The sequence below is a fragment of the Amia ocellicauda genome, chromosome 14, assembly GCF_036373705.1.
Source record: "Amia ocellicauda isolate fAmiCal2 chromosome 14, fAmiCal2.hap1, whole genome shotgun sequence".
In the NCBI taxonomy this organism is placed as follows: domain Eukaryota; kingdom Metazoa; phylum Chordata; class Actinopteri; order Amiiformes; family Amiidae; genus Amia; species Amia ocellicauda.
The window spans coordinates 26,642,792-26,667,726 of NC_089863.1; the positions used below are offsets into that span (position 1 = coordinate 26,642,792).

General features: G+C 44.2%; 2 protein-coding genes across 3 annotated transcripts in view; both read right to left on the minus strand.

Moving 5' to 3' along the window:
* Positions 1-1,064: 1,064 nt before the first annotated feature.
* LOC136768152 (gonadotropin-releasing hormone II receptor) lies at positions 1,065-16,311 on the minus strand. Its single transcript, XM_066722204.1, has 4 exons — positions 15,902-16,311; positions 4,840-5,383; positions 2,613-2,814; positions 1,065-1,647 (listed from the first exon to the last, which is right to left on the minus strand). The coding sequence occupies exons 2-4, from the start codon at positions 5,362-5,364 to the stop codon at positions 1,229-1,231; spliced, it is 1,146 nt and encodes a 381-aa protein (XP_066578301.1). The 5' UTR covers positions 5,365-5,383; positions 15,902-16,311; the 3' UTR covers positions 1,065-1,228.
* Positions 16,312-17,453: 1,142 nt separating this feature from the next.
* ttc24 (tetratricopeptide repeat domain 24) overlaps positions 17,454-24,935 on the minus strand; it is a 9,523-nt gene continuing 2,041 nt past the window's right edge. For both annotated transcript variants that reach the window (XM_066721451.1, XM_066721452.1), the window contains exons 4-14: positions 24,775-24,935; positions 24,248-24,454; positions 22,561-22,689; positions 22,145-22,266; positions 21,945-22,064; positions 21,146-21,228; positions 20,072-20,202; positions 19,204-19,351; positions 18,683-18,765; positions 18,473-18,521; positions 17,454-17,996 (exon numbers count right to left, since the gene is read on the minus strand). The exon at positions 24,775-24,935 is cut by the window's right edge and continues 41 nt beyond it. In XM_066721451.1, coding sequence (XP_066577548.1) covers positions 17,888-17,996; positions 18,473-18,521; positions 18,683-18,765; positions 19,204-19,351; positions 20,072-20,202; positions 21,146-21,228; positions 21,945-22,064; positions 22,145-22,266; positions 22,561-22,689; positions 24,248-24,454; positions 24,775-24,935 — 1,342 coding nt within the window. In that variant the 3' untranslated portion in view covers positions 17,454-17,887. The remainder of the gene's footprint in view (positions 17,997-18,472; positions 18,522-18,682; positions 18,766-19,203; positions 19,352-20,071; positions 20,203-21,145; positions 21,229-21,944; positions 22,065-22,144; positions 22,267-22,560; positions 22,690-24,247; positions 24,455-24,774) is intronic.

Sequence of the window (24,935 nt, forward strand, 5' to 3'; positions counted from 1 at the left end):
ATTTCCATTTTTATTCATAGTCTTAAACTGTGTACAGCTTTTTATTTGGTTACAAAACGTTTGTTCTGCATGTTTTGTTGTCAAAGTTACTCCTCCCTGAAATTTTCACAGATCCCACTGAGCATATGATTCCTGTGCATCCCCCCCTCCACCCCGATTCGATCATTTGCCAGTCCCACATACAGAGGGGATGACATCACACACTATAGGCCGCCGTTTCACACGCAGTTTTTCTCTGTGGTGGGCGTCTGTATTGGAATTGACCTTTTGTGCTGTCTGTGCTCTTGTGTGTTGGCAGACACTTCAGACACCATCTCTAACTGTCTAACTATTGATTGTCTCTTGGCAACCCCATTCCTCTTCCTGTTGACATCATCTTTACACCCATAACTGGAGTCCTGGATTAGCAAACACTAATGCTCTGGTTCCCAATTGTAATTTTCTCGTGAGGCTTTTCTCCACTCAATGTCGCAGGGAACTGGAGCTGCCCTCGGTTAGGGGAGACTCCCCTCACATCTGTGCCACAGCTGTTGTGGCAGGTCGAAGGTCATGCCAAGTACATCTATTGTTCAGTACCAGGGATGGTGTTCCAGGGGGGTCTTGTGATGGTGGTACACTGTGGGGTGTTGGCATGGCATGAGGGCATTGTAAGGGTCACCTGTCTTCGTTCCCTGGACACCTGCAGTTCAGATTGAGGTCAAATCCAGTTACTTTAGGTGGTGTGGAATACAAGGAACCGGACAGTAAGTATATACATCCAACAGTGTATATATCACCCCACAGTTTGCTTTTAAATACCAGAGACCCCAATATATCCCAAAATGAAAACAGACATAAATCTCTAGACCCAAAAGTCCCAAACTATGTATTTAGCAGCATGTGGGAGATGTTTATCCAAAGTCCTGTCCATAGCTGCGGAAGCTGAAGTCCCCGTGACACTTTTTGTGTCGGAACCAAATCCCAAACTGGGTCACATGACTTTAAGTCACCCCTAACCCCTAACCCCTAACCCCTAACCCCCTAACCCCCTAACCCCCTAACCCCTAACCCTAACCGGAGTCAGTTTCCAGCTTCCTGTCAGACCCTACATCCCACAATCCCTTGCAAATGAAGCCATGGTATCCAATGGGATTTTAGGATGATGAAATGAATAGTTCAATCTAAATTTGGACTTGAAATACTAGCCAGCCGGGCCCTCAGACAAAGCTGCTCCATACTGGGATGGTGGTCAGGACAGGTTACCTATGTGTGGGCTCTGCTGGCCCACACTCGGGGTTTCGGATTTGAGCTGGGGCGAGGTGCTTGGCTGGGCCCGGCGGGAGGAGAGGCGCTCCAGGGACCGGGGGGAGTCCCCAGGCCGGCGGCACCAGCAGGCGGCCAGGTCGGCTCGGAAGGAGGGGGTGTAGAGGCTGTAGATGACCGGGTCGCAGCAGGTGTTAAGGTTGCCAAAGAGGAAGAGGATGTGGTTGACGTACTCCGGGGTGTCCCTCAGCATCTGTGGCCGGAACCAGTACCAGATGCCCAGCAGATAGTAGGGCGTCCAGCAGATGATGAAGGAGGCCACGATGACAATGGTCATCTTGAGCGTCTTCATGCGTGCCTTGGGGATCTGGTCGGTGCCGCTCCGCCGCAGGCAGGACTCTCCTCCTGGGGAACGGGGTTCGCCCCAAGAGAAGAGAGAAGAAAATAAAACCTCACTAAAGCTACAGACAGGAGTCAGTATCAACGTACCCTTTCTGATTTGTTCACCCCTAGACTTTGTCATGTCTCCCCTAGAGAAGGCGCTAGTGTGCAAGACAAACCCCTCTTTCCTGAGCTTGGACACGCTTTGACTGCATAACGATGTCTTCTCAAGGTCAAATGCTTTAATTTACATAGATGATGGCACTGCCAAGGAACTCATTAAGTCACCAGGGCCTGTGGTTTCTGATAACAAGAAGTGAAGTGTTAATTATCTTGAATTATGAAGATAGAATGCAAAGATTGTTTGTGTGCAAGGGATTTGTATTTGAATTATATATTGTATTGAGTCACTTAAGGGGCTCAGAGCAACAATCAGAAGACACCAAGGCCTCCTGAGACAACCTGGTTTGATAGGATTGAACTGTTTTGCATAAATGTGGATTCTGGAGGGCATTTTGAGACTATTTATAGAGGTAAACACAGGTGTTTTGGGGCCTATGAAACCCACTCTTCCTGAAAGTACAGAAAGCATCACAGAACGGGCCTGATTGAGACACAGCATTTTGTAGTTGCTGGTATGTGCGACTGCTGTGCAGTGGAACCCAGGGCTACGTCAATTCTAATCGGAGCGCATCATTCCCATAACCGGCCAATTACACTTCGGTTCTGCCCCTATGTTAATGATCTGAGGTTTTTAATTACGAAGATAAAGTATGGAAGCCTGTTCTTCATTAGTGTTGTGTTTTAATGAAGCTTTAAAAAAGCGAAGAAGGGAAATCATTCCAAACTTGTTTGTTTTTACTCATCAAATATATCGATTTTCTGCAGCATTTCGCTGTTTGCGGTCAATTGCGGGGAAAGTTGCTGCACCATCTGTTCCACTCAATGCGCTCTGTACAGACCCCCCCCCCTCCTCTTCCTCCTCCTACCTTTGCTCTTCTTCATCTGTCCGTTGATCTCGATGAGGATGCGGGTGTAGCAGCAACTCATGACCAGCAGGGGGATGACGTACAGCGTGACAAAGTGGAACATGTTGTAGACGGTCTCCTGCCAGCGGTGCCGGAAGCTGCCGTGGGTCACACACTGCGTGAAGTCGGCCCGGTCCGCCTTGATCGCACGGAAGATGAACAGCTGGGAACGACAACAACGACACAAACCCACAACGACAAAGTCACACTAGCTTCCCGTGCCACAGTGTCTCTGTCGGGGCTGTGTGGAAACCAATTATTTAAATACAAAGGTCTGCAGGTTTTATGTGAATGGCCTTTGCCGATCGCACCGAATTCAACTTGGGCCGAGGCCGAAACCTGAACAATCGTGTTTTAATTCATGAGTAGCAGACAGTGGCTTCTGTCAATAAGTGAAAGTGCGACAGAATACAAGTTTTGCACTTTGCGACTCGCAGGTGGGCTCAATGTTTTTAGGTGACCGAGCCCTAGATCTTTACACACTTCATAACTGAGAATTTTGTATTATTTAATCCGTTTATTTTTTTGCTTGTTGACATGGTCTGAAATATTGATTTGATAAGTAGAAGGTGGCTCCTGACAATAAATTGAAACTGCCACAGGGTGCAGGTTTGTACTTTGTGAGTTGTGGGGAGGTCAGCGATTTTCATTTGGCATAGAGACCTTTGTTACTAAATCCACAGCTAGCACATCCGTATTTGAGGTACTGGGAAGGAAGGGAATGTTTTTTTGTGTTGATTAAGAGACGACTTGTACCAGATTTTTTTCTCTCTGTGTCCTGAGTTTGCAGCTAAGCAAATACTACAGTAATGCCTCCCCATTATGCACATGGAAACCAGGCGCTTGCAAAAAAATATGAAAAACGGAAGCCCTGACGTTTATTTCTATACAGTTACAACTGCCACTTTCTTCTGTGAAGCTCGTTAAGCACCATCAAACCCTCCCTTCATTAACGCCACCTGGAAATGAATCGGTGCTTTGCATGCAAAAAGATAGAAAAATGTCACTCACTGCCTCTTAGCAGCAGCCGCTATTGCCTGCAGCCTTTCTTTATGGGGTCTTTATGAATGAATAGTAATTATTTTCCACCATGCCTTCATTTCCCTCCCCCTCCTCCATCTTTAACAGCACATTCAGGATCACCAGGGTCCTCCTGATTGTTAATTGGGATCGTGCCGTGGCGGGCAGCCTGCGGCACACGCACAGCGCTTATTGAATTAAACGTGTGCCATCGCCGGCCCCTGCTGATGTAGGTGCCCGTATGAATCCTTAATAAGACCTCATTGCCACACAGGATTATAATTCATCCTCCCTAGCCCCACTAGGACACTTCAGATTTGATGAGGTTGTGTGTTTGGGGGATCACATGCATATAACACCGAGATCTTGCGCTAGACGTGTTTTTAAGATGACAATGTCAGGGGCAACACTTCCATAAGGCCTTATTGCACAAGGTTGAAATCAAATCTGCATTTAAATGATTCCTTTCAAAACTTGATAAAGAAACGGTCTGGCCCACCCTCGACTTGTTTGTGTGATTCGCACGCATATATGTTTTCACCTATATTGGCACACGTGTGTGGCTGTGCCAGTCGTAGAGGCCGCTCGTACGTGTCTCTGCCGCAGTTCTGGAAAGGACCAAAACTTGGAATGTCTTAATTCAATTTTCATGCAACTTGGCTGACTCTCGAACTGAATGTGATATACACGTGTAGCTATTCCCACAGTCGGATTTTTACTGGAGGAGTCAGGGTAAAGTCACATGTATAGCGTACTGGTTTTTAATTAAGGTACGTTGTCCTCAGCTCCCCCAGCATTTACACCCACATTATACAACCAAGTTCCCAGTCACTAATCTCCTGATTGACATTGTGTGCTAAACCCCACCTTCCAATCAATGTCACAATGTTGGGAAATGCCCAGTTATTCATAGACATGTGTTGGGAACGTCGAAAATTCGAAACTACTTTGGGCTCGCAGAAACCCCTCAAACACATACTGTGATTAGTACAAATGAGTCATCCCAATCGGACCCAGGTAGGTAAGTCATCCTATCAGCACGGTGGTCAAAGATACAATATCTTCCAGCCCTTAGAGTAGACAGTTCGGTAATGTGTCTAGACTTGTCTTACTACCCTCCCCGCCCTCTCTCTCCGATCTACAGATGTTTCCTGTGTGGCCGTCTCACCTGCGGCGAGGCGAGCAGTAGACTGGCACTCCAGGCCAGGAGCAGCATGCGCTTGTTGCGGCGGTTGGCGTCGAAGGAGTCCAGGGGTCGCAGGATGGCGTGGTGGCGGTCCAGGCTGATCACCACCAGGATGAAGGCCGAGGAGTGCATGGCAAAGAGCTTGAGGAAGCAAAGCAGCTTGCAGAGGGCGTCGCCGGCGTACCACTGCACCGTGACGTTCCACACGGCGTCCAGCGGCATCACGATGAAGGTCATCATCAGGTCGGCCGCCGCCAGGCTCAGGATGAGCGGGCGCAGGTGGGCGGCCAGCCGGCGGCCCCGCCCCCCCGCCACGCTGATCACCACGGCCAAGTTGCTGACGGCGGCGAACAGGAACAGCACCAGCGTGGCCACCACCCGGAACTGGGCGGCCCTCGTGAAGGTGGGCACCTGCCAGTCACCCGCCCACGAGGGGCCCGACACGTTCGAGGAGTTGGCCGCCGGGTCTGGGGCCAATGGCAGGATGAGGGACAGGTTCCCAGACATCTTGCGGCACAGAAGAGGCCTGGAAATCAATAAGAAACATCCTGTTAGGTTGTTTGGGTTTTTGTTTGCATTCACACAAACGGACACAGATCTCAGGCATGGTGTGCGAATGCGCTGAGGATTGAATCTTTCGTATGAACCCATCAATATAATATGAAACCTACTTTGCAGGTGCCCCGAATGGTTTAACGCACAGGGGTGTCAAACACAGTCAGCAACCTCTGTGCCTCCAGGTTTTGGTTCCCTGGGGAGCTCTCACGTATTCTGCTAGTTCATTATTTCCTCCATCCGCACTTAATAAAGATATTCACACTCTTTAATTTGTGCAGCTGATAACTTCATACGAATCACTGCTGTAACCGGCCAATTACACTTAATTTCTGCCTCTTTGTTAATTATCTGAGGTCTTTCATTACAAGGATAGAATATGAAAGCCCATTCCTTGTTAGCGTTGTGTTTTAATAAAGCTTTTAAAAAAAAAGCAAAGAAGGCAAATCATTCCAAACTTTCATTCTTTCATTACTCAAATATTTTGACTGTCCATAACATTTAAAAATCCAGACCTTTTCCGTGATAGTTGTCTGGTAATGTTGTCTTTTCGTAATGTGGTATTGCTGGGCTGCCGTGTTCTGTTCTGCCCCTGTGCCCAAACAATGTGCTTAGTTTATTTCCTGTGTGGCTGTAGGCCAGATTTCAGGCCCTCTTGCTCAATCTCAAATAGGAGTTCAGATTACACCTGGTTATGAATACTGTCGGGTATTATCATCTGAACTGTGGCGCAGCTGGGGCTGACAACAAAATGACTCAAATTGGATTGGTCCGTTGGGTTCGCAGTGTTGATCCACAGTGTAATTGTTTTTAGTAGAACCGATTTATTTTTGGCGGACACGGCAACATGCCTCCAGTCCGGTCTGCATGGTGGCTCGCGTCGGCACGGAATCATCAGAAAACTCCTGCCAGCGAACACACTGAACTGCAGGTCTGTGACCGTTTATAATTCACAAACCATAGCTGAGTGATTGAACAACAACACAGCCCCCAGCCAAACATGTCTGGCTGTAGACCATATCAACAAGAAGAAAGACTGTTTCAAATACCTCTCTGTGTGGTGGGTTTGATATTTATGCTGAAACGAATGCACAGCTAAGATCTTTTGGGGGTTTTTGTGTGTGTGTGCGTGTGTGTTTTCTAAACTGTAGCTGTGATTAGAGAAGGTGTATGAAAAGGCTGCAATGTCGCAGTCTCGGGGCAGGTGTTGTCCGCACAGAAACCACCTGACGTCTGTGCTCTTCGGCCCCAGACATCTTTACTGGGTCACCGTGCCTTTCGCAGCTCCATTGAGACTTGGTGTGCCCGTGACACGTAATCTGTTTGTTTGAATATACAGTCAGTTTTCACTTTCGGTGGCCATGGGCCATTCCTTGTGTTTATTTTCGAAAGCCTAGCTTTTTTACATTTGTGTTAAAGATTTGGACCACAGTTTATTCACAAAAAGCGAACAAATGAGCCTGCTTTAAAAAACAAACAAAAAACAACTGAGATCAAACATGGGCTGCTGTGCTGTTTTTAAGTTTTATTTTTATAATAATTAGACGTCTCCATTATGGAAATGGTTTGCTTCTGGCAGTGTGGCATTTTAAAAGCTGCATTTTAAATCACATCGGCCCAGAATTTGTTTCTTCAATTCTATCAATGTAACGTTATGCAGAAATTAGTTTTCTGCAAAAAAAAAAAAGACAAAATCACAATTCTATTTTTGTTCTAATGGCTTTTCACTGCTTGTAATTGGGTTCATAATGTCCTGCCCTGCTGCGCCTTCATACCAGAACAGGCCTGGGAATGAGCCGTATACCTTTAGGGTCCTGCTCAGTTTATTTACTTTTGAATTTGGATTTGATGCCATCAGGCCAGGGAAAATATTTTGTGGGCAAAGTTAGTGTCAGTCAACTGGGGGGGAAGAAAACAACAAAACCCAATCTGTAGAATTGTGCTGCGGACACGAAGACAATTGAAAAGCTGTAATCTCCCTCGGCTTTGACTCTGATCTTTCCTCACAACGCAGTGTGAGTCTTTACGCTTGACCCAGAGGCCCAGAGCTGTCAGGGCCTGAACACCTGCAATGAACACAGTGCTCTCTTCACCCCAGACAAGGGCAAATGGCAGGTTCATTTGGCTGAGGTTTTCCTTGTCAATATGCTGCAGTGACTTAGCCAAGCTTACAGGCTGCGATTCTTTGTGTGGAAAAGCTGGAAACAAATGTTTATTTATACAAGCACAATTATATTGAACCAAAGTGAGTCCAGACTCTTATAAACTGATCTTATTCAATCACAAGTGAAGGTCTTTGCATTGTGTTCGGAAAACCCCCCTAGCTTGATGTTATTATAGTTCCAATTAATAGAGATTAATCCATCGTTGTTGGCCGTTTATTACAATATTGACAGACTCTATGATTGTTTGCTGTAGGCTGAAAAACCTCTCAGATCTACACTCTGAACATGAATGTGTTGAAATTCTACTCCACATGTGTGTTATTAATAGAAGTGACAGGATTTGTGTGACTTGGTGCAGTCTGCCTGGGACTGTGTCCTCCAACGTGGTTAGAATGAGCAGAAATGGTGTTTTGTATTGCTGATGTAAAGCCCATTTCTACAGGAATGTGTATCCGTTTTTGATCAAAAATTAAATTTAATGGTAGATCGCAATTTTTTCATTTCAAACTGTTTAAAAAAATAATAAAAAAAATCACACGTCACTCAGAACTTTTAAAAAACAACACGATTTTAAAGGTGAAAACATTTATTTAAACCAAACAACCAGGATATTTGTCATGAGACTCAGGTGTAAACAACTGGAAGTGGTAATTGATTAATGAGTCTGTTCCTAATGCTCTGACTCGCCTGCTCTGTTAATGTCAGCTGGTAATAATTGGGAGGTTGATGTCCTGGCCCCTGTGACAGTAGCTAGTAATACAGTAACTGACAGTCCTTTGAAATTAGCATTCAAGCCCTGAGATCTGCTGAGATCTACATTAATGAGTCATCCATTGGTGTTCAGTAGATACAATTCCCGACTGCGCTTGCACCTGAAACCCTACTGACTAACCATCAAACATCGCCTTCATACCTTATTTAGAAAAAGAAAATCCATTATAACTTCATTTTGATTCAGTAATTCCCTTTTTAAGTTAAACTGATTCTGCTTTCTATTCTTGTATAAAGAGAGCAGGTCAACCTCCGGGAACATGTTGATTTTCCAAAGGCAGACCTACCTGTACTATATAAATGTATTTAAGCCACAGTAAAACCTCCTTCACAATTTATAACTGTAAAAATAAAATCCACTCCCCCCCCACACACACCACACACGCACACACAATCATACACATTTGTGCATCCACTTGAGATCTTAATAAAGCTCTTTTTTAAAAGCAAAATTACTTTGTTAGCTGCAGTAGACATAATTATACTGTTCAGTCAGTATAATTATGGTATCTCCCTCTGGGGTGGTTAAGGGGGTGCGAGGATGAGAGGAAACTGGACACGCATGCGCTCATCTGACGTGTTGCTGCGGTAAGATTCATAGCGGCTCTGCACCGAAGAACTTGATATTTAATTAGCAAAAAACGTTTATTTACAATGCCCTGAGACTGAATTCATTGCCATGTTTTCTCAGAGATGCACCCTTGCTGTTTTAATCGTTCTCTGTATTGTATTCTCTATTGTAGCTGTATTTACATTTTCTTTGTAAAGGGCTTTGAGATGTTTTTTAGTATGAAAGGCGCTGTATAAATAAAGATGTATTATTATTATTAATAATAATAATAATAGAAATTAAAACCAGAAGCGCCAGAATGTCAATATAAAATTTATGTATTGCAAAAAACCTGAAGAAGCTGCTGAAAACTTGCTGTGAACATTAGCTGATCTTGCTGATATTCTCCACTCTTTAAAACAAACTAAATATCTCGAAATTATAAAACTATTTCTATTATATTCGATTAATATTTGTTTATACCTGAAGCGTAAGAAGATATTACAGTTTTTTACGATTGCTTACACACTAAAATTAAAAATAAGTTAGTGAAACCTGACACTCAAGGAGCCAATCACTCAGCCCAGATCTGCACAACTATAAGCACATTCTCAGACACTAAACACACTTCTGTACATTAGATACAGCAATCTAACATGATGTCACTTCTTTGCCATTTCAAGGTTCTGCCTTTCAAAATACCACACCTATGTACCAATTGATCAAACACAGCCATCAGGTGTACAGACACTTAGATGCTTAATTGTAAACTCACCAATCAGGTGTAAGCACTATAAAAAGGCAACAGGTGAGTTTACCTGTCTTCAACAAAAATGGAAGGCAATGTTGCAGTAAGAGGAAGAGGAAGAGGGAGAGTGAGAATGAGAGGGGGAGCCCGTGGAGTAAGAGGGGTAGGGAGATCAAGAGGAAGAGGTAGAGGTAGACCTGGAGGAGGACGTGGACAAAGAAGACGAGGACCAAATGTATCTGATGAGATTCGAGCAACATTGGTTGACCATGTTGTAAACCATGGGTTGACACTGAGAGAGGCTGGACAGAGAGTTCAGCCCAACCTCCGCAGATATACTGTTGCAACAGTAATTCAGACATTTCGACAAGAGCACAGGTGAAAAACAACTTTTCTCTACTGTCTACAGTAATGTAGCCTACTATATGCACTACATCAGTACTGTTTGGTACCAATTCACTGCATTCCATGTTTGAAACAATGCCTTGTACGCTGTCCTGTGATATTTGACGTGTATTTTGATTGGTCAACATAGGATTGAGGGTTGAGAACGTCAAGGAGGAAGGGCCCCCATATTCCAAGAGGAACAAGAGAGATCGATCATAAACATGGTTTTGGCCAATAATGCGATACGCCTCAGAGAAATTCAAACAAACATCCTGAACAACCACACAGTTTTCAATAATGTCCATCAGGTCTCTCTGTCAACACTGGGGCGAATCCTTCAAAACATCACATACAGATGAAACAACTCTACCGAGTGCAATTTGAAAGAAATTCTGAGAAAGAAAAAGACCTGCGGCATGAATATGTGGAGGTAAGTAATGTACACTTCAGTATTGTGCACTGCACACAGAACCTTTTTACATGTACATTTATAGTAGGCCTGTTCTGAACTACACAATGTTGATTTTTTTTCAGAGAGTTTTGCTAATGGATGCTGATGCACTCCCGCATGAATTTATCTTCAGGTTTAACCTGACAAAAGTAAGAAGAGGGAGAAACATCATTGGCCACAGAGGTATTTTGAATGTTCCGGGCCAACATGGTGGTAACATTATAATGTGCGTTGCAATCACGCAGAATGGGGTCCTCCACCGCCATGCCAACTTAGGTCCTTACAACACGGCCCACATACTCACATTTTTAGACAGACTACACAACATCGTCACAGCAGAAGAGAGAGGACATAGCCTGTGATGTGGACGAAGTGCTATGGCCAGATCCAGCTAGGTGAAGAGATGATGCTTAGGGTTGTTTTTTTTTATTCATGCTTTTTTATCTCCACAAATGTTCTTGCTGTGTTTATGTACTATATTCTATACATTATATGTTCTGTTCTGATTTTCAGTGCAAAATTAAACCTTTGGAAAGGCATGAACGTATTGACTGATTTTACAATGTGGAGAGAAATAAATGTTTAAATATAAATACAGTGAGGGAAAAAAGTATTTGATCCCCTGCTGATTTTGTACGTTTGCCCACTGATAAAGAAATGATCAGTCTATAATTTTAATGGTAGGTGTATTTTAACAGTGAGAGACAGAACAACAGCAAAAAAATCCAGAAAAACGCATTTCAAAAAAGTTATAAATTGATTTGCATGTTAATGAGGGAAATAAGTATTTGATCCCCTATCAATCAGCAAGATTTCTGGCTCCCAGGTGTCTTTTATACAGGTATAAAGAAAGCACATGTACAGGCCCGTCTGAAGTTTGCCAATGAACATCTGAATGATTCAGAGGAGAACTGGGTGAAAGTGTTGTGGTCAGATGAGACCAAAATCGAGCTCTTTGGCATCAACTCAACTCGCCGTGTTTGGAGGAGGAGGAATGACCCCAAGAACACCATCCCCACCGTCAAACATGGAGGTGGAAACATTATGCTTTGGGGGTGTTTTTCTGCTAAGGGGACAGGACAACTGCACCGCATCAAAGGGACGATGGACGGGGCCATGTACCATCAAATCTTGGGTGAGAACCTCCTTCCCTCAGCCAGGGCATTGAAAATGGGTCGTGGATGGGTATTCCAGCATGACAATGACCCAAAACACACACAAGGCAACAAAGGAGTGGCTCAAGAAGAAGCACATTAAGGTCCTGGAGTGGCCTAGCCAGTCTCCAGACCTTAATCCCATAGAAAATCTGTGGAGGGATCTGAAGGTTCGAGTTGCCAAACGTCAGCCTCGCAACCATAATGACTTGGAGAGGATCTGCAAAGAGGAGTGAGACAAAATCCCTCCTGAGATGTGTGCAAACCTGGTGGCCAACTACAAGAAACGTCTGACCTCTGTGATTGCCAGCAAGGGTTTTGCCACCAAGTACTAAGTCGAAGGGGTCAAATACTTATTTCACTCATAACATGCAAATCAATTTATAACTTTTTTGAAATGCGTTTTTCTGGATTTTTTTGTTGTTATTCTGTCTCTCACTGTTAAAATACACCTACCATTAAAATTATAAGATGATCATTTCTTTGTCAGTGGGCAAACGTACAAAATCAGCAGGGGATCAAATACTTTTTTCCCCCCCACTGTATGCAGTACTGCTCTTGTGTGTTGTGTTTGGTCAATATATTCATGTACTTTATATATTCCAACAATATCTCTGAAAGAATCAAACCCAGACTATGTCATTAGAAAAGTAGAAATGTTAAAAGTGTTTTAGATTGAGCACAGCAGTGTGTAACTGGTTCAAACAGAATCACATTATATGAACCATGTGTGTGCAATACAATGACAAAATTGCATTTTTATAAATGATAAATGATAGTTTTGAATTAAGTGTTTAATTTTGTAAAAGATCTGAGGTGTTCTGCTACTTGTGTGTGTGGTTTCGCTTCCCAGTTCATTTGATCCTATACCGACTTATCTAAACGTGCTTTTCTTCTTGTCTTGTCCAGGGATTAAGATCCTTACTGCAGTGTTAGTGTGAGTGAGAATAACATTAACTTTATTAATGATCACCTGGGACTCGGATACAAGCATGAAACCGTTCATTCAACTTCCAGATGTTTATGTGAGTGAAGGAAGGCCCTGGGGCGAAGCTTTGTTCAGAAGATAGGTCTAGTCAAGGTGAAACAAAATAGTGGTGCTATTGTGTCGAAGGGAAATGGAGACGGGTGCCCCCGGGGGTTTTACCAGAAGGCATGAGAGAGAGAGAGAGAGAGAGAGAGAGAGAGAGAGAGAGAAACCGATGCATCAGCAGCCCAGGTGATATGTAATGGAAATGCTGAGTTATGGGCCCATGTTCCTCCTGAGACCATAATCCAAAATATCTGGTGCGGTAAGCGGCGCCTGCACTTCCTGCGAGTGGCAGATATTTTCAGAAGTCCCATGACCCGTCACAGAAAGGAAATCCCTATCCCCCGTGGCGTGTGATTCTTTACATTAGTACATTAGTCTATCCATCCTTTCCACTTAGATGTGCACTGTATAATAAGTAGGCCTATATACACATTGCCTATAGAGAATCTATGTGCCACAGATAGCACTTTCTCCTTGTTTAGTCCTCAGCCTCACAGTGTACTTCAGTGAATTGACTTTCTCTTTCCATTTACCATTGCTACGTTCACTCGCTTTTCACAAGCCTTTAATCCTATTTCATATTCTTCAGTTAATACCATCGCTTCTTAGCTTTGCTTTGATGTACGCTGGTCTGCGGCCATACTCAGCTATGCCACTGTACACTGGCACAGAAGTTAATATAAAAACATATAAAAAGAGCACATGATGTGAAAGCAATTGATAGGTATCAGCAGTGTCATCTGTTTTTATAAGTATACAATAGGAAGCCTCAGAAACCCAATGCATTATATTATTGTTAGGCCAACATCTGCAAATGTATTATTTCAAAGTAATTATTATTATTATTATTATTATTATTATTATTATTATTATTATTATTATTATTATTGTGTTCTTTCCTTGCTGTAATAAATGTTATGCCACAGTCCTTGAGAGAAAACAGCCAATGTTTCAGGACTAGATGTGGTTCATTTGGTATTCAGGGAAGAGTTCATATCTTCCCTCTACAGCTCAATAAACACGCACAGCTTCCTCCAAGGGTCTCGGTCTGTAAATAACCCGCTTTTGATATATAACAGGTGTTTTCAGTAAGGAATCGGATTCTGCAGAGCTCAAAAGCACACACCTCACCCCGCAGCCACGCACACCCACCTGTGCCCCGCATGTGTGCGTGTCCTCGTCTCACCACCTCAAATATTACCGCATGAACCATCTTTTCCCAAGGGCATCTTGTTGGCAGTAAATCCGATTTAACTCTGTGATAGACCGATCCCCTTTGCTATGCAATGCAATTACAATAATTGGTGATGCTGAAATTGGAAATCCATACAGTTTAATTAAACTCTCTGATCCTTCTCCCCTGTGCAGTACCAACATAATCAAGTAAACACTGTTCTTAGTTGTATTGATTGATTCATTAATGGCACGTTAAGGGAGTTAACATGTGATTGACCAGTTCATGATGTTGTTACTGTATAATAATAATAATAATAATAATAATAATAATAATATAATTAATAAATAATAAATTGCTATAGGCCTATAACTGCCTGTGGGTATTAAACCGCAAAGTGTGTGTGGTTGGGGGGGGACGGGGGGGCAATGCTGATGACATCACTCCGCTGTTGTCAGGGAGATGCTCTGCTTCAATCAGGTGGTCGGGATGCACCTGCGATGTCTGGGCCTTCAATAGCCCAGTATGTGACCCTGCAATTGTATACGGTAGCCTAGACTTGAAAGTATTGATTGCCCTTAAAACTGAATTAATGGTGTCTGCAAAAGACCCCTAACTGTGTACACCCCAGCTTGGGTGCGCTACATGGTTTGAAACCACTTTATTTGTCCAACTAGGTTTTTCAATACTAAATATAATTGGGGGGTCAAATATAAGGTTACATCTAACACCCAGCTGGTGGTTCATAAGGGGGGACGCCACTTAGAGGGAGACCAATGCACACCAATGTCTTGTTCTAGCAAACGTGTGTGTGTTGATTTAATAGGTTTCAACTCCAACACATACTTTCTGTAACTGGGGGTTATTGAAAAGGCTCTTAATGACCATAACGAGAGTTATATCGGTGGCATTTGCACTGTTGTGTATTTGCACCTGGAACCCCCTGTGAATGTTTTGGCAAAACGGGTGTAACCGTTCATTTGAATTTGAATTTGAGTGATAATTTAAGTGGACGAGATCGGGACTATCCATTGTTTTCCTAGTGAATGTCTTAGGCCTGTCCGGTCTGCAGAGAACCGCATGGCGTCAGTATGGGTTGACCAGCACCGTGAGAACTTGTCAGGCATCACTGTCACCAGTCTGCGCAGCCTCGTTTCAATTAACCAATTAATCAATTTGTATTTTGTATGGCGCCCTTTGCAGGGTAGGCACAGGGCGCTTTACAGATTGATACACAAACAACAAAAACAAACTAACAAATAAACCATTAACAGTTAAAAAATAACTATAACAAAAGAAAAGAAACTAAAAGATACAGGCTATTGACATTAATAGAAAGTTCCATGTAAGTCAATCTTCGACAGTAGGAAATCACTGGGGGGTCCTCTGATTTGTTGTATTAATGAAGACTGACGGTTATAACTTTAATCTTAATCATTTCGAAACTCGCCCACGTTGTTTTTTGATACTTATACATCGTGTATCCTTACAACGTGCCATAATGAGCCCGTTCTGACGAATTGATGTAGTTTTTGTCCTCCAATATGACTCAAAGTGTGCTTGGAAATGAGTTATTTGAGGTGTAATTTAAAAGGGAGTCTGACTCTGCACACATGCGATTCATTCAAGCCTGCAATAGAATAAAACAAATCAAGAAATATATATTTATCAAATATATATATATAAAAACAATTCGCCGGTACCATTGAAATCCTGGAACAGTATCATAACGATGGCTGACACATTTTATGAGAGTGGATCGGGAAATAAAATGTTAAACTAACTCGCTTGCAGTTTTCGCATGTTAAGCATCCTAAGCACAGTCGTGATGTCAGTGTGAGTTCCTAAGTGGCTTTGCATATAAATTGATCACATTTTAAAAAATAAATTAAAAAAATCGAAAAAACTAGAAACCTTCAGGACTTTATTCCCGTTAGTGGTCGATAGCAATTCTTCAAGGGTCAACCAGTCAAAATATGCACCATTATTCATACTTATCATTTAATTATTGCTGTTTTTTTATACCTTTAACAACTTGAAACCAATCGGCTCTTACCTGAGTAACCGTGCTGTCCTGCTCGCTTTGGAAAATAAACGAAACCGGTCAACGTAGAACAAATATCTGCTTTTTCCCCAAACTCTCCATTATTGTCCTTCTCCCACAAGCAATCAGACAAGTTCAGTGTCCTCCGGGGTCACCACGGCTCTTTGGCTGCAGGTAGACATCTGAAATCAAAAGCAGTTGAATGCAGAGAGGCAAAGTGTAGAGAAGCCGCGATCTTCATTTTGGGAACAGGTGAAAAACCACATCAACAGAAACAACCACCAGATAAATGTGTTATTGATATTCTCCTGCAAATGTCGCATCTTTTTACCCAGTTCGGTCTGGTTGCTCCGAGGAGAGAGATTGCCCCTCCGTTGCCCTGTTTGCCGACACAATTTGCTGCAGTCAGCATTTATGCTTCCTCTGGCAAAGCGGCTGGGAGGTAAGAAAAATCCCCCAGATGGGGGGGGGAATGTTATAGCCGCAGTGATCCGCTGCAAAAACGCAGGGAGAGACCACGACAGACAAAGGAGAGAGAGAGAGAGAGAGAGAGAGAGAGAGAGAGAGAGAGAGAGAGAGAGAGGGGAGCTGTCCGCGATAGCCGGTGCTGAATTCTGGAAGCTAACTGCGTTCTTAATTGCCGGTATCTTATGGTGCAACTTTCGGCTGTGGAAGTGTGTGTGTGTGTGTGTGTGTGTGTGTGTGTGTGTGTGTGTGTGTGTGTGTGGGGGGGGGGGGGGTAGCTGTGCGTTAGTTACTCTACAAGAAAGTCCTGCCAGTACCTGCGTACGAGTGCGTCCAACGTGCTTGCAAGCCGCGATTAACCCCCCTCCCCATAGCAATCTTTGCAAGAGGGAGGCGGAGGAGAAGGGAAGAGGGTCTGGGGCGGCAGAGTGAGCCGTCAGGTCGCGGTTATGCCAGCGTGCGTGTGTGGCAGGGTTTTTACATGAAAAAGATCACCCACAACGACAACCTGAGCGCCTAGGATGGATTTTCTTTTTCTTTTCTCTGAGAGAGTCAGTCGGAGGTAGAGGGTACTAGTGTGTAGCGCCTAGTGTCCTTACCACAGAGAGAGAGAGAGAGAGAGAGATTTCTCACCTGGGATTTTAAATATTACTGCGTTATGCTCACTATTACGCAGACAACCTCGCCACCCCCGCCCCCTTCCGACGGATGCAATGATTTCGCCTTTCCTTAAAGCCAGACTAATTGGTTGAGATTGACCAAACTGTCCAAAACTGCAACTGTCGTTGCCTATCTTTACACGTGATCTGTCCTATTTACAGATTTCCATTCAAGAAATGCCCATGTGTGGAAAACCACCCGATATAACAAGTACAGCGACACATGACTGTCCACCTAGGAGTGTTTTGAACGAGAACAAGCAGGAACTAAAGACACTGCAGTGCAGGCCTGGCAGAGCATCACCAGGGTAGAAACCCAGCATCTGCTGATGTCTATGGCTTCCAGACTTCAGGCAGTCAACTAATAATTTCCTAAATCAGAACCTTTTAATGATTTTAAGCAGTAGGGTTTAAGTTAAGTATAACATTGTATAAATAACTTATTAAAGAACCAACTCTTTTATTACACATTGTTACTTCAATTAAGGGTTCAATTAAGTAATGGAGAGCTCAGTTGGAACAAAAACCAGCAGGGTAGGGGCTCCTCCAGGACCGGGTTTGAGAACCACTGTCATAACATGTAGCTCATAAAGCAAAACTGATTGTATCTTGAGAATAAATACCATTTGCATTTGTCTGGCCCCTCCGAAAGTGAATTGACACTGAAAATCACATGTGAAGAACTTAAAAAATGTCCTCCAGTGCGACATTTACTTCAGGGAGTCCTTGAGTCTCCGAAACATGACAAAAGCAACCACCAGCGGGAGATTTTGGGAGATCTTGCTGCTTTTGCGGTTACTCCTCTGAAATCTGAATCTTGGAGTTCGAAGCTAGTAGGGCGTCTGACGGGTGAAGACTGGCCGGCGTGGATGGGTCACATGACAGCACACAGCCGGGAACGCAACTTCCTGTGACCGGGTGTCCCCTCGTCATCGGCCCCGTCCTCGAGAGACGCCTCCGAGCTCTGACCCGGGGCATCCTCTCTGAAACACACACACACACACGTACGTCAGCTGTATAGTTTATAGGGACTTCTGGGGCCCTGTTCTCAAACTCTCCAGGAGAATTGGTTCTGGAATGTGGAATGTGGAATTGGATTAGAGTAATAATACTTCTACTAATAATAAACTTTATTTATATAGCTCCTTTCATACATTGACACGTCACTCAAAGTGCTTTATATATTACAAACCCTACACACGTATCTTGACACTAATTGAAAGATCAATTATAAAAGTACGTCTTTGATTGCTTTTTTAAAACTTCCAAATCTGAGGTACATAAAAACTGAAGTCTGCTTCTCTGCTTTTCTCATACTTTAGGGATATTGATATCAGGCAGCATCAGAAGATCTCAGAACATAATTAGTCAGACACTCACTAATGTACAAAAGTGCTTTTGGACAAGCGATTGCAGTTAAAAACAAACAAAAAAACAACGGTTCATAAAAAGCCCTTACCTGGCCAGCTGTGCTGTTTTCAACTTTAGGGTTTCATACAAGTGCTCACCTGCGAGAGAGAACACCTGGAAATTGAACTGCTGGGATCTGAATAGGTTTTAAATATATATCAACACTTTATAATATTAATACAGTTTGAGGAATAACAAGAAGAAATCTGAGATGCCACCACACACACCCTCCCTGGCCCCCAGGTCCGAGGCCACTCACTGCGCTGTGTGGGCCCCAGGGTGTCAGTCAGCCTGTTGTTCTGGTAATGGCGGTCGGGCTGCAGGTAGGTGTTGTTCAGGTTCCTGGGAGAGGGAGAGGGCACGAGTTATGTAGTGAATGTGGAGGTTTGAAGCACGGGCGACATTGTTCTGCCACGCTTGGTTCTGACTGGAAGGGTCACATGACCTCTGCAGTCACTTCAACTGGCTTCATGTGCGACAGAGGTCATGTGACCCTTCTGGATGCGATCAAGTCTTGTCACATATGATTCTCAATTTTCTCCGTTCTCGCCTCCCCTCTCATTCCTCCCCTTCTCATCCCTCCTCTCCCCTCCTCTCACCCCTCCTCTCCCCTGCTCTCAACTTCTCATCCCTCTTCTCCCTTCCTCTCAACTTCTCATCCCTCCTCCCCTCCTTTCCTCTCCCCTCCACTCATCTCAGCTCCCCTCCTCTCCTCCCCCTCTCCCCTCCCTCTCTCCCCTCCTCTCTCCTCTCCTCTCCTCCTCTCTCACCCCAACTTGCCTGTTGCTCAGATAGCTGGGCTGCTCCCCAGCTGTGTCTCCCGGCTCAGAGACCACGGTCAGGGTATCGCTCTCCCCGTCCTCTCCCTCCGTCCCACCCAGCCCTCTCTCCTGCTCTGGGGCGGGGTCTTCCACCGGAGCAGTCGACTCTGAAACCCACACACAAGCCCGTGAGGGTCCCGCTCCCGATCGGTTCAACAAGGCAGCGCCGGGCACAAGTTCTGACTCATAGCCAGTTCCTATAACTCTGCTAACTCTGCTACCTAGTTCTTCAGCATCAATGATCAAGTCAGCACAGTAGCTAGTAAGCTAAAACCAGAGAATGGGATTTGGCAATGGTAGCTTGGTCTAGATAGACTTATTTAAACCTGCAAAGTGTGTCATAAATATCAGTCAGGACCATTGTTGACTGGCAGACTTCAGACGACACATGATGAGGCCATTTCAGTGTTCATGCAATTGCATTGTTCAGTGGGAGTTTCATACATTTTATACTTTTAAACTACTTCAGGTCAGTGTTTGTGTTGTTACACTTCCATACAGTGCCATCTAGCGGCCAAATATAATGATGCAATGCTGTTCCAGACAGTTAATAAGATAATGTTGCTGCTGACAGGTCTTTCTTTAGTCTTTACGTGTATATTTGTACATCGTATGTTTGTTCGTACATATTTGTGCTCATACGAACGTCTACAAGACAGGAGGCTTAAGCCTGTGTTAGTCTGATTTTGTGCCAAGTGGGCTACAGTGAGGAGGGGGGCCCAAATCAAAGGCTAGGCTAGAAATGGCCCTGTACGTTACCATCATTATAATCAAAACATGTATTATTATTATTTATTTCTTGTCAGACACCCTTAGCCGGGTCTCACCAGGGCATCCGTTCTCCAGCCGCAGCTCTGACAACGACTCTCTCTTCGGCTGGCGGGTGAAATCGAGCTCCCGGTGTCCTGCGCCCGGCCCGGGGGGTTCTGGGTAAAAGGGGTGCCTAACCTGAGCCACCCTGTGGGTAACATCCGCGTGGTGAGTACTGGAGACTTGGGGGTTGATAAATAAATTATGCATTTAGATATGGTTCAGATACCACCTCCAGGGATGGATACTCCCCCTGCTAGAGCCCGATTTTTTATTCTTTATTGATGATGATTGTTTAAAAAAAATGTTTTTTAATAGTTTTTAATGCAATTAATTGTTTTTAAAGACACTTGTTTTATTGTTTTGATAGTTTGGGGTTTTGTTAAGTTTTTTGTCTAATACATTGACTGTTCTTATTTTCTTTAAATGCATCATTGTTTTGTTTTTGTTTTCTTTTGTTTCTATTGTTTATCTGATGCATTTCCCGTTAATTTCAATGTATTCGACTTTTTTGTTTAATTGTTGTTCCTTTGGCAGTTTGCCCTTAAGCACATTTTGTTCTGATTGCTTTAATGAATTTTCTTTTTAATCCACTTTGGTATTTTGGTTTAATCACTTTAGGATTTTAAAAGTTTTAAATTATTTTAGTAATGGATTTTTTTTTTTTTTATCATAAGTATTCACATTTTGAATGTTTTTATTATTTGAATATGTAAATTACTCAAACTCAATAAACAGTATATATGGTTCAGAATAGTATTATTATTTACAGTTTTTTAATACCGGAAATCTGAAACCATGACAGAGCACTAGAGAGAGAAGTTTTTTCTTTTCTTTATATATACAGTACAAACACTAACTCGATCATTGTGCAGGTTTGGTTCTGGTACCCTTGCAGTGGAGGCAGCCCCCTGGGGCAAGAGATTCAAGTGTTTTTTTGTGTGTTTTACTTTATATACAAGGCTTTAAGTTCTTGCTGACATTGACTGTAACTAATCTCACCATTAGCAGTCTTCTGTTTGAGCACTGCAGTTTTGAAAAAGATATTAAGCTTAAAAAAATGTGTCTGCAATGGCGGTGTAAAGCCTCACCTGAAACGGGCCTGCCACTGGGCCTGGGGGCCGCCGGGGGGCACAGAGGGGCGAGGACCTGGCTCACTTCCATGGGGGGGCTTCTGCAGGGACGGGGTGAGAGGAAGCACAGAATTTGACTGACAATATTTACCGTTTTTTTCCTCTGGGGGACATTTGTGTTGCCAAACCAACCGAACTTACAAAATGTTCAAACGCATTCAATGGAGGCTTCATGAAAGAGTTTAAAAATAGCCCGACCTGTGTCAAAAGATGAACACTTACTGTGAGCTTGTGACCTGAGAGAGGGCCTGCCTGGAAACTAGAGAACACGCCTCACCGACAGAACAATGTCGGCTTTACGGCACAGTACGCCCTGAGCAAAACCGACGTGGAAAAGTCTATGGGCAAGACATTGGACTAATGCAGATCTTGGAGTCCAGAGAGGATGCCACTGTTTTTGTGTTACGCTTCCATGCGGTGCCATCTAGTGGCCAAAATAATAATGCAATGCTGTTCCAATGGCGTTCCAGATTTTTTTTTTTTATAAGATGTTGCTGCTGACAGGTCTCTCTTTAGTCTTTACATGTATAGTTGTACACTGTATGTTTGTTCGTACATATGTGTGCTCATACACCCTGAATCCCCGGCATACGCATGTAGTTTGCCATGTCTTCGGGACACTCCTCTTGGTGAATCACACATGCCCTGGTGCCTCTCACTCAGGTACACAAACAACAGCCCTGACTTCCTCTCTGCGCCCCCTGTAGGTTTTTCCTGATAAGACCCTGTGGCGGCTGAGAGGACGGGCTGGGCTCACCGTGGGCATGGAGGCGGCGATCCCCCTCCCGTGAGAGAGGCGGCTGTGCAGGGACAGCTGGTACTGCAGGGCATCGGTCAGCTTGTTCACGATGCGTTCCTGGGCGGCGCCGGGGGCGTCCTGTGGAGAGGACACAGGGGTTAATGGCGGCTCTCCGGCACATGAGAAAATACGGGCAGCGCTGAGGGACCGGGCCTCACCTTGCACTTGGAGAGCAGAGCCAGAGCTTGCTTGTAATAGAAGGTGGCCTTCTCGGGGTCCCCCACGTGAAACTTGGCCGCGCCCAGCCCCTCGCAGGCCTGCCACTGGCCCCGGCAGTCGTCTGTGAGCAGTACGGGAGAGAGACGGCGGTCGGTCAGCCTTGATCGTCAAAAATCCGCTCGACTCCCACAGAAAACGATTAGCATTGAAATCTAATTCACTACAGAGTTATACAGCACTCACCGTCACCGAGTCTGTGAATCAGTGTGTCTGTGAGTCAGTGTGTTAATGAGACAGTGGGTCAGTGTGTCTGTGAGTCATTGCGTGAGACAGTGGGTCTGTGTTTCTGTGTGTTGTGTGTCAGTGTGCCAATGAGACAGTGAGACAGTGAGACAGTGAGACAGTGTGGGTGTACCTGTGTCCTTGAAGGCCTGTAGGGCGTGGAGGTAGTTCTCCCCGGCCTCCTCATGCTCTCCCAACTGACTGAGGGCGAACGCCAGGTTACAGAAACACTGCCCCTGGGCCCCACGGCTACCCAGCGCCCCTGGCACACAGAGACACAGAGAGAGCATGTGGTCAGAGGCGAACGGCAGCCCCTCCCTGATGTCAAACTGCCAACGATCACGTGACCCTGATCGACCAGGAAACTGGCCCGAACACAGAGACGCAACCGAACAAAACGGACGGAAAACGAACAACAATGAGCAGAAGGAACATCACCCATCTGGCAAAGGGCCCATTAGACTCCTATCCCTGATTTGGCACAAATAGCTTATTGATCCGGCTCTTTCTCCAGCTCTGTCTTATCCCACTGGATCTGCTTCGACAATAAGCCTGAATTGCTGCTCTCAGCACCCCCACAACTCCTCAGAAGAAGCAGCGTGCCGATTAAATACTGAGCACATGCATTTGATTTCCAAAGGGATTGTTAAGAACTAGTCAAAGCACAAATTGATCAAATCGCAGGGCCAATTTTTAGCCCCAGTCTTTCCCCGAGATATTTATAATCATTTTCAATACATACAACAATAAATAAAACATATCGTGCTATCAAACATGTAGTAAATCCCACTGCTTGCAAATAAATGCTATAGATATAGGCTACTACTAATAACATACCAAATAACATTTATTTAAAACATACCAGGAACTGTGGAAGCCGCGCACACCAGTGTTTTGGGGTTTCTGGGTAATTATTTTCTGGGTTATTATTTACGGCATACTTACACTCGTATACACTTATGTAAATTCTAAATTTGTAAAATGTATTATACCTGAATTGCTCTGTATTATTGCATTTTTGCATTATTGTATTTGTATTGCTCTTATATGTTGTAAGTCTCCCTGGACATGGGTGTCTGCGAATAAATAAATCACAATATAATCCTCTCAAAAAATGCGATCCTTTGGAATAATGTGACTCACGAAATTCCAAACACGTTCACCTATTTTCCACCATCTATAGGAGGAAGCCTATAAGAACTGGCACATACAAGATCTGGGGGAGCTCAGGATCCCATGATGGGACCCACCTCCGGGGACGGTCAGTTCCCCCTGCTGGAGCCCGAGTCCAAGATCTTTTAACCATTTTATGGATGATTGTTTTTAAAATGACTTTTAAAATGTTTCTTAACTGTTTTGGATTTAATTTTAAATGCATTGGACCTTTTTTGTTTGTTTTTTATTTTTACCTTTTTAATTGTTTCTTTATTTTGTCCAATGCATTTTCAGTTATTTTCAATGTATTTGACTTATATGTTGGTGAGCAGTTTTGCTTTAATCACGTTTGTTTTGTTGTTTTGTGCACGTTTATTTGAAGTTAATTATTTTGTTTTTCGTTAAAATCACAAAGATTTTAAAAATTTTAAGTGATTTTAAGAATTGTATTTAAAAGTTTTTAATCACAAGTATTAAAAATTTGAATTGTTTTTTTTCTATGTCATGTAAAATACTATACACAATAAAACAATATTTTCCACCATCTTGTTCGATACAAAGTTCGTACAAAATGTGAAAATCAACCGTTCACTATTGGCGGGCAATGCTTTTTTTTTTCTATCCAACCAATCGGAGTAGCCCTCTGGTGAAAAAACTTCAGTCACCGTGCAGGGAGGCGGCCTGGCGGTGGAAGTCCAGGGCCCGGAAGTGCTGGCCCAGGGTGTTGTAGACGGCGCCCAGGTTCTGCAGCACCACGGCCTGCCGGCGTCGGTCCGCACCGGCAAGGGGCAGCGCCCTCTCGAAGCATTCGGCCGCCTCTGAGAAGTGCTTCAGCTGTGAGAAGCTCAGCCCCAGGTCGTTGTACAGGGTGCCTAGACGGGAGAGAGAGACGGAGAGACTTGTCTATAAAGGCCTTGTGGGTACAGATTGTGCTCTATGATCAGAGTGACTACAAGGCACAGTGAGGTTCGTTATGAATATGCTAATGCATTTAATTGGCTCACACGAGAGTGGGGTACAAAACACCAGGAAGTAGATTTTGAACAACCCTCTGTAGTTTCAGATGCATTGGTAAGTAGGATTTGTTTATAATATATTTAAATGAGCTACGGCTGCCGTCTTAGGGACCAGGCAGCTTCTGAACTGGCCTGGACTGCAGCCGGGGTCTACGGGACGAGGAGGCCGTGCTGACCCAGTGTGTCCTGCTCCGGGATGCGGTCGCACAGAGCCCGGCAGTCGCCCAGCACCGCCAGGATCTCCTCGGCCGTGAAGTCCTGGCTCTGCAGCATGTGGGCACCCGCCTCCTTCAGTGCCGACGCCGCCGAGTCCAGGCGTCCGGCCGACTGGTAGCTT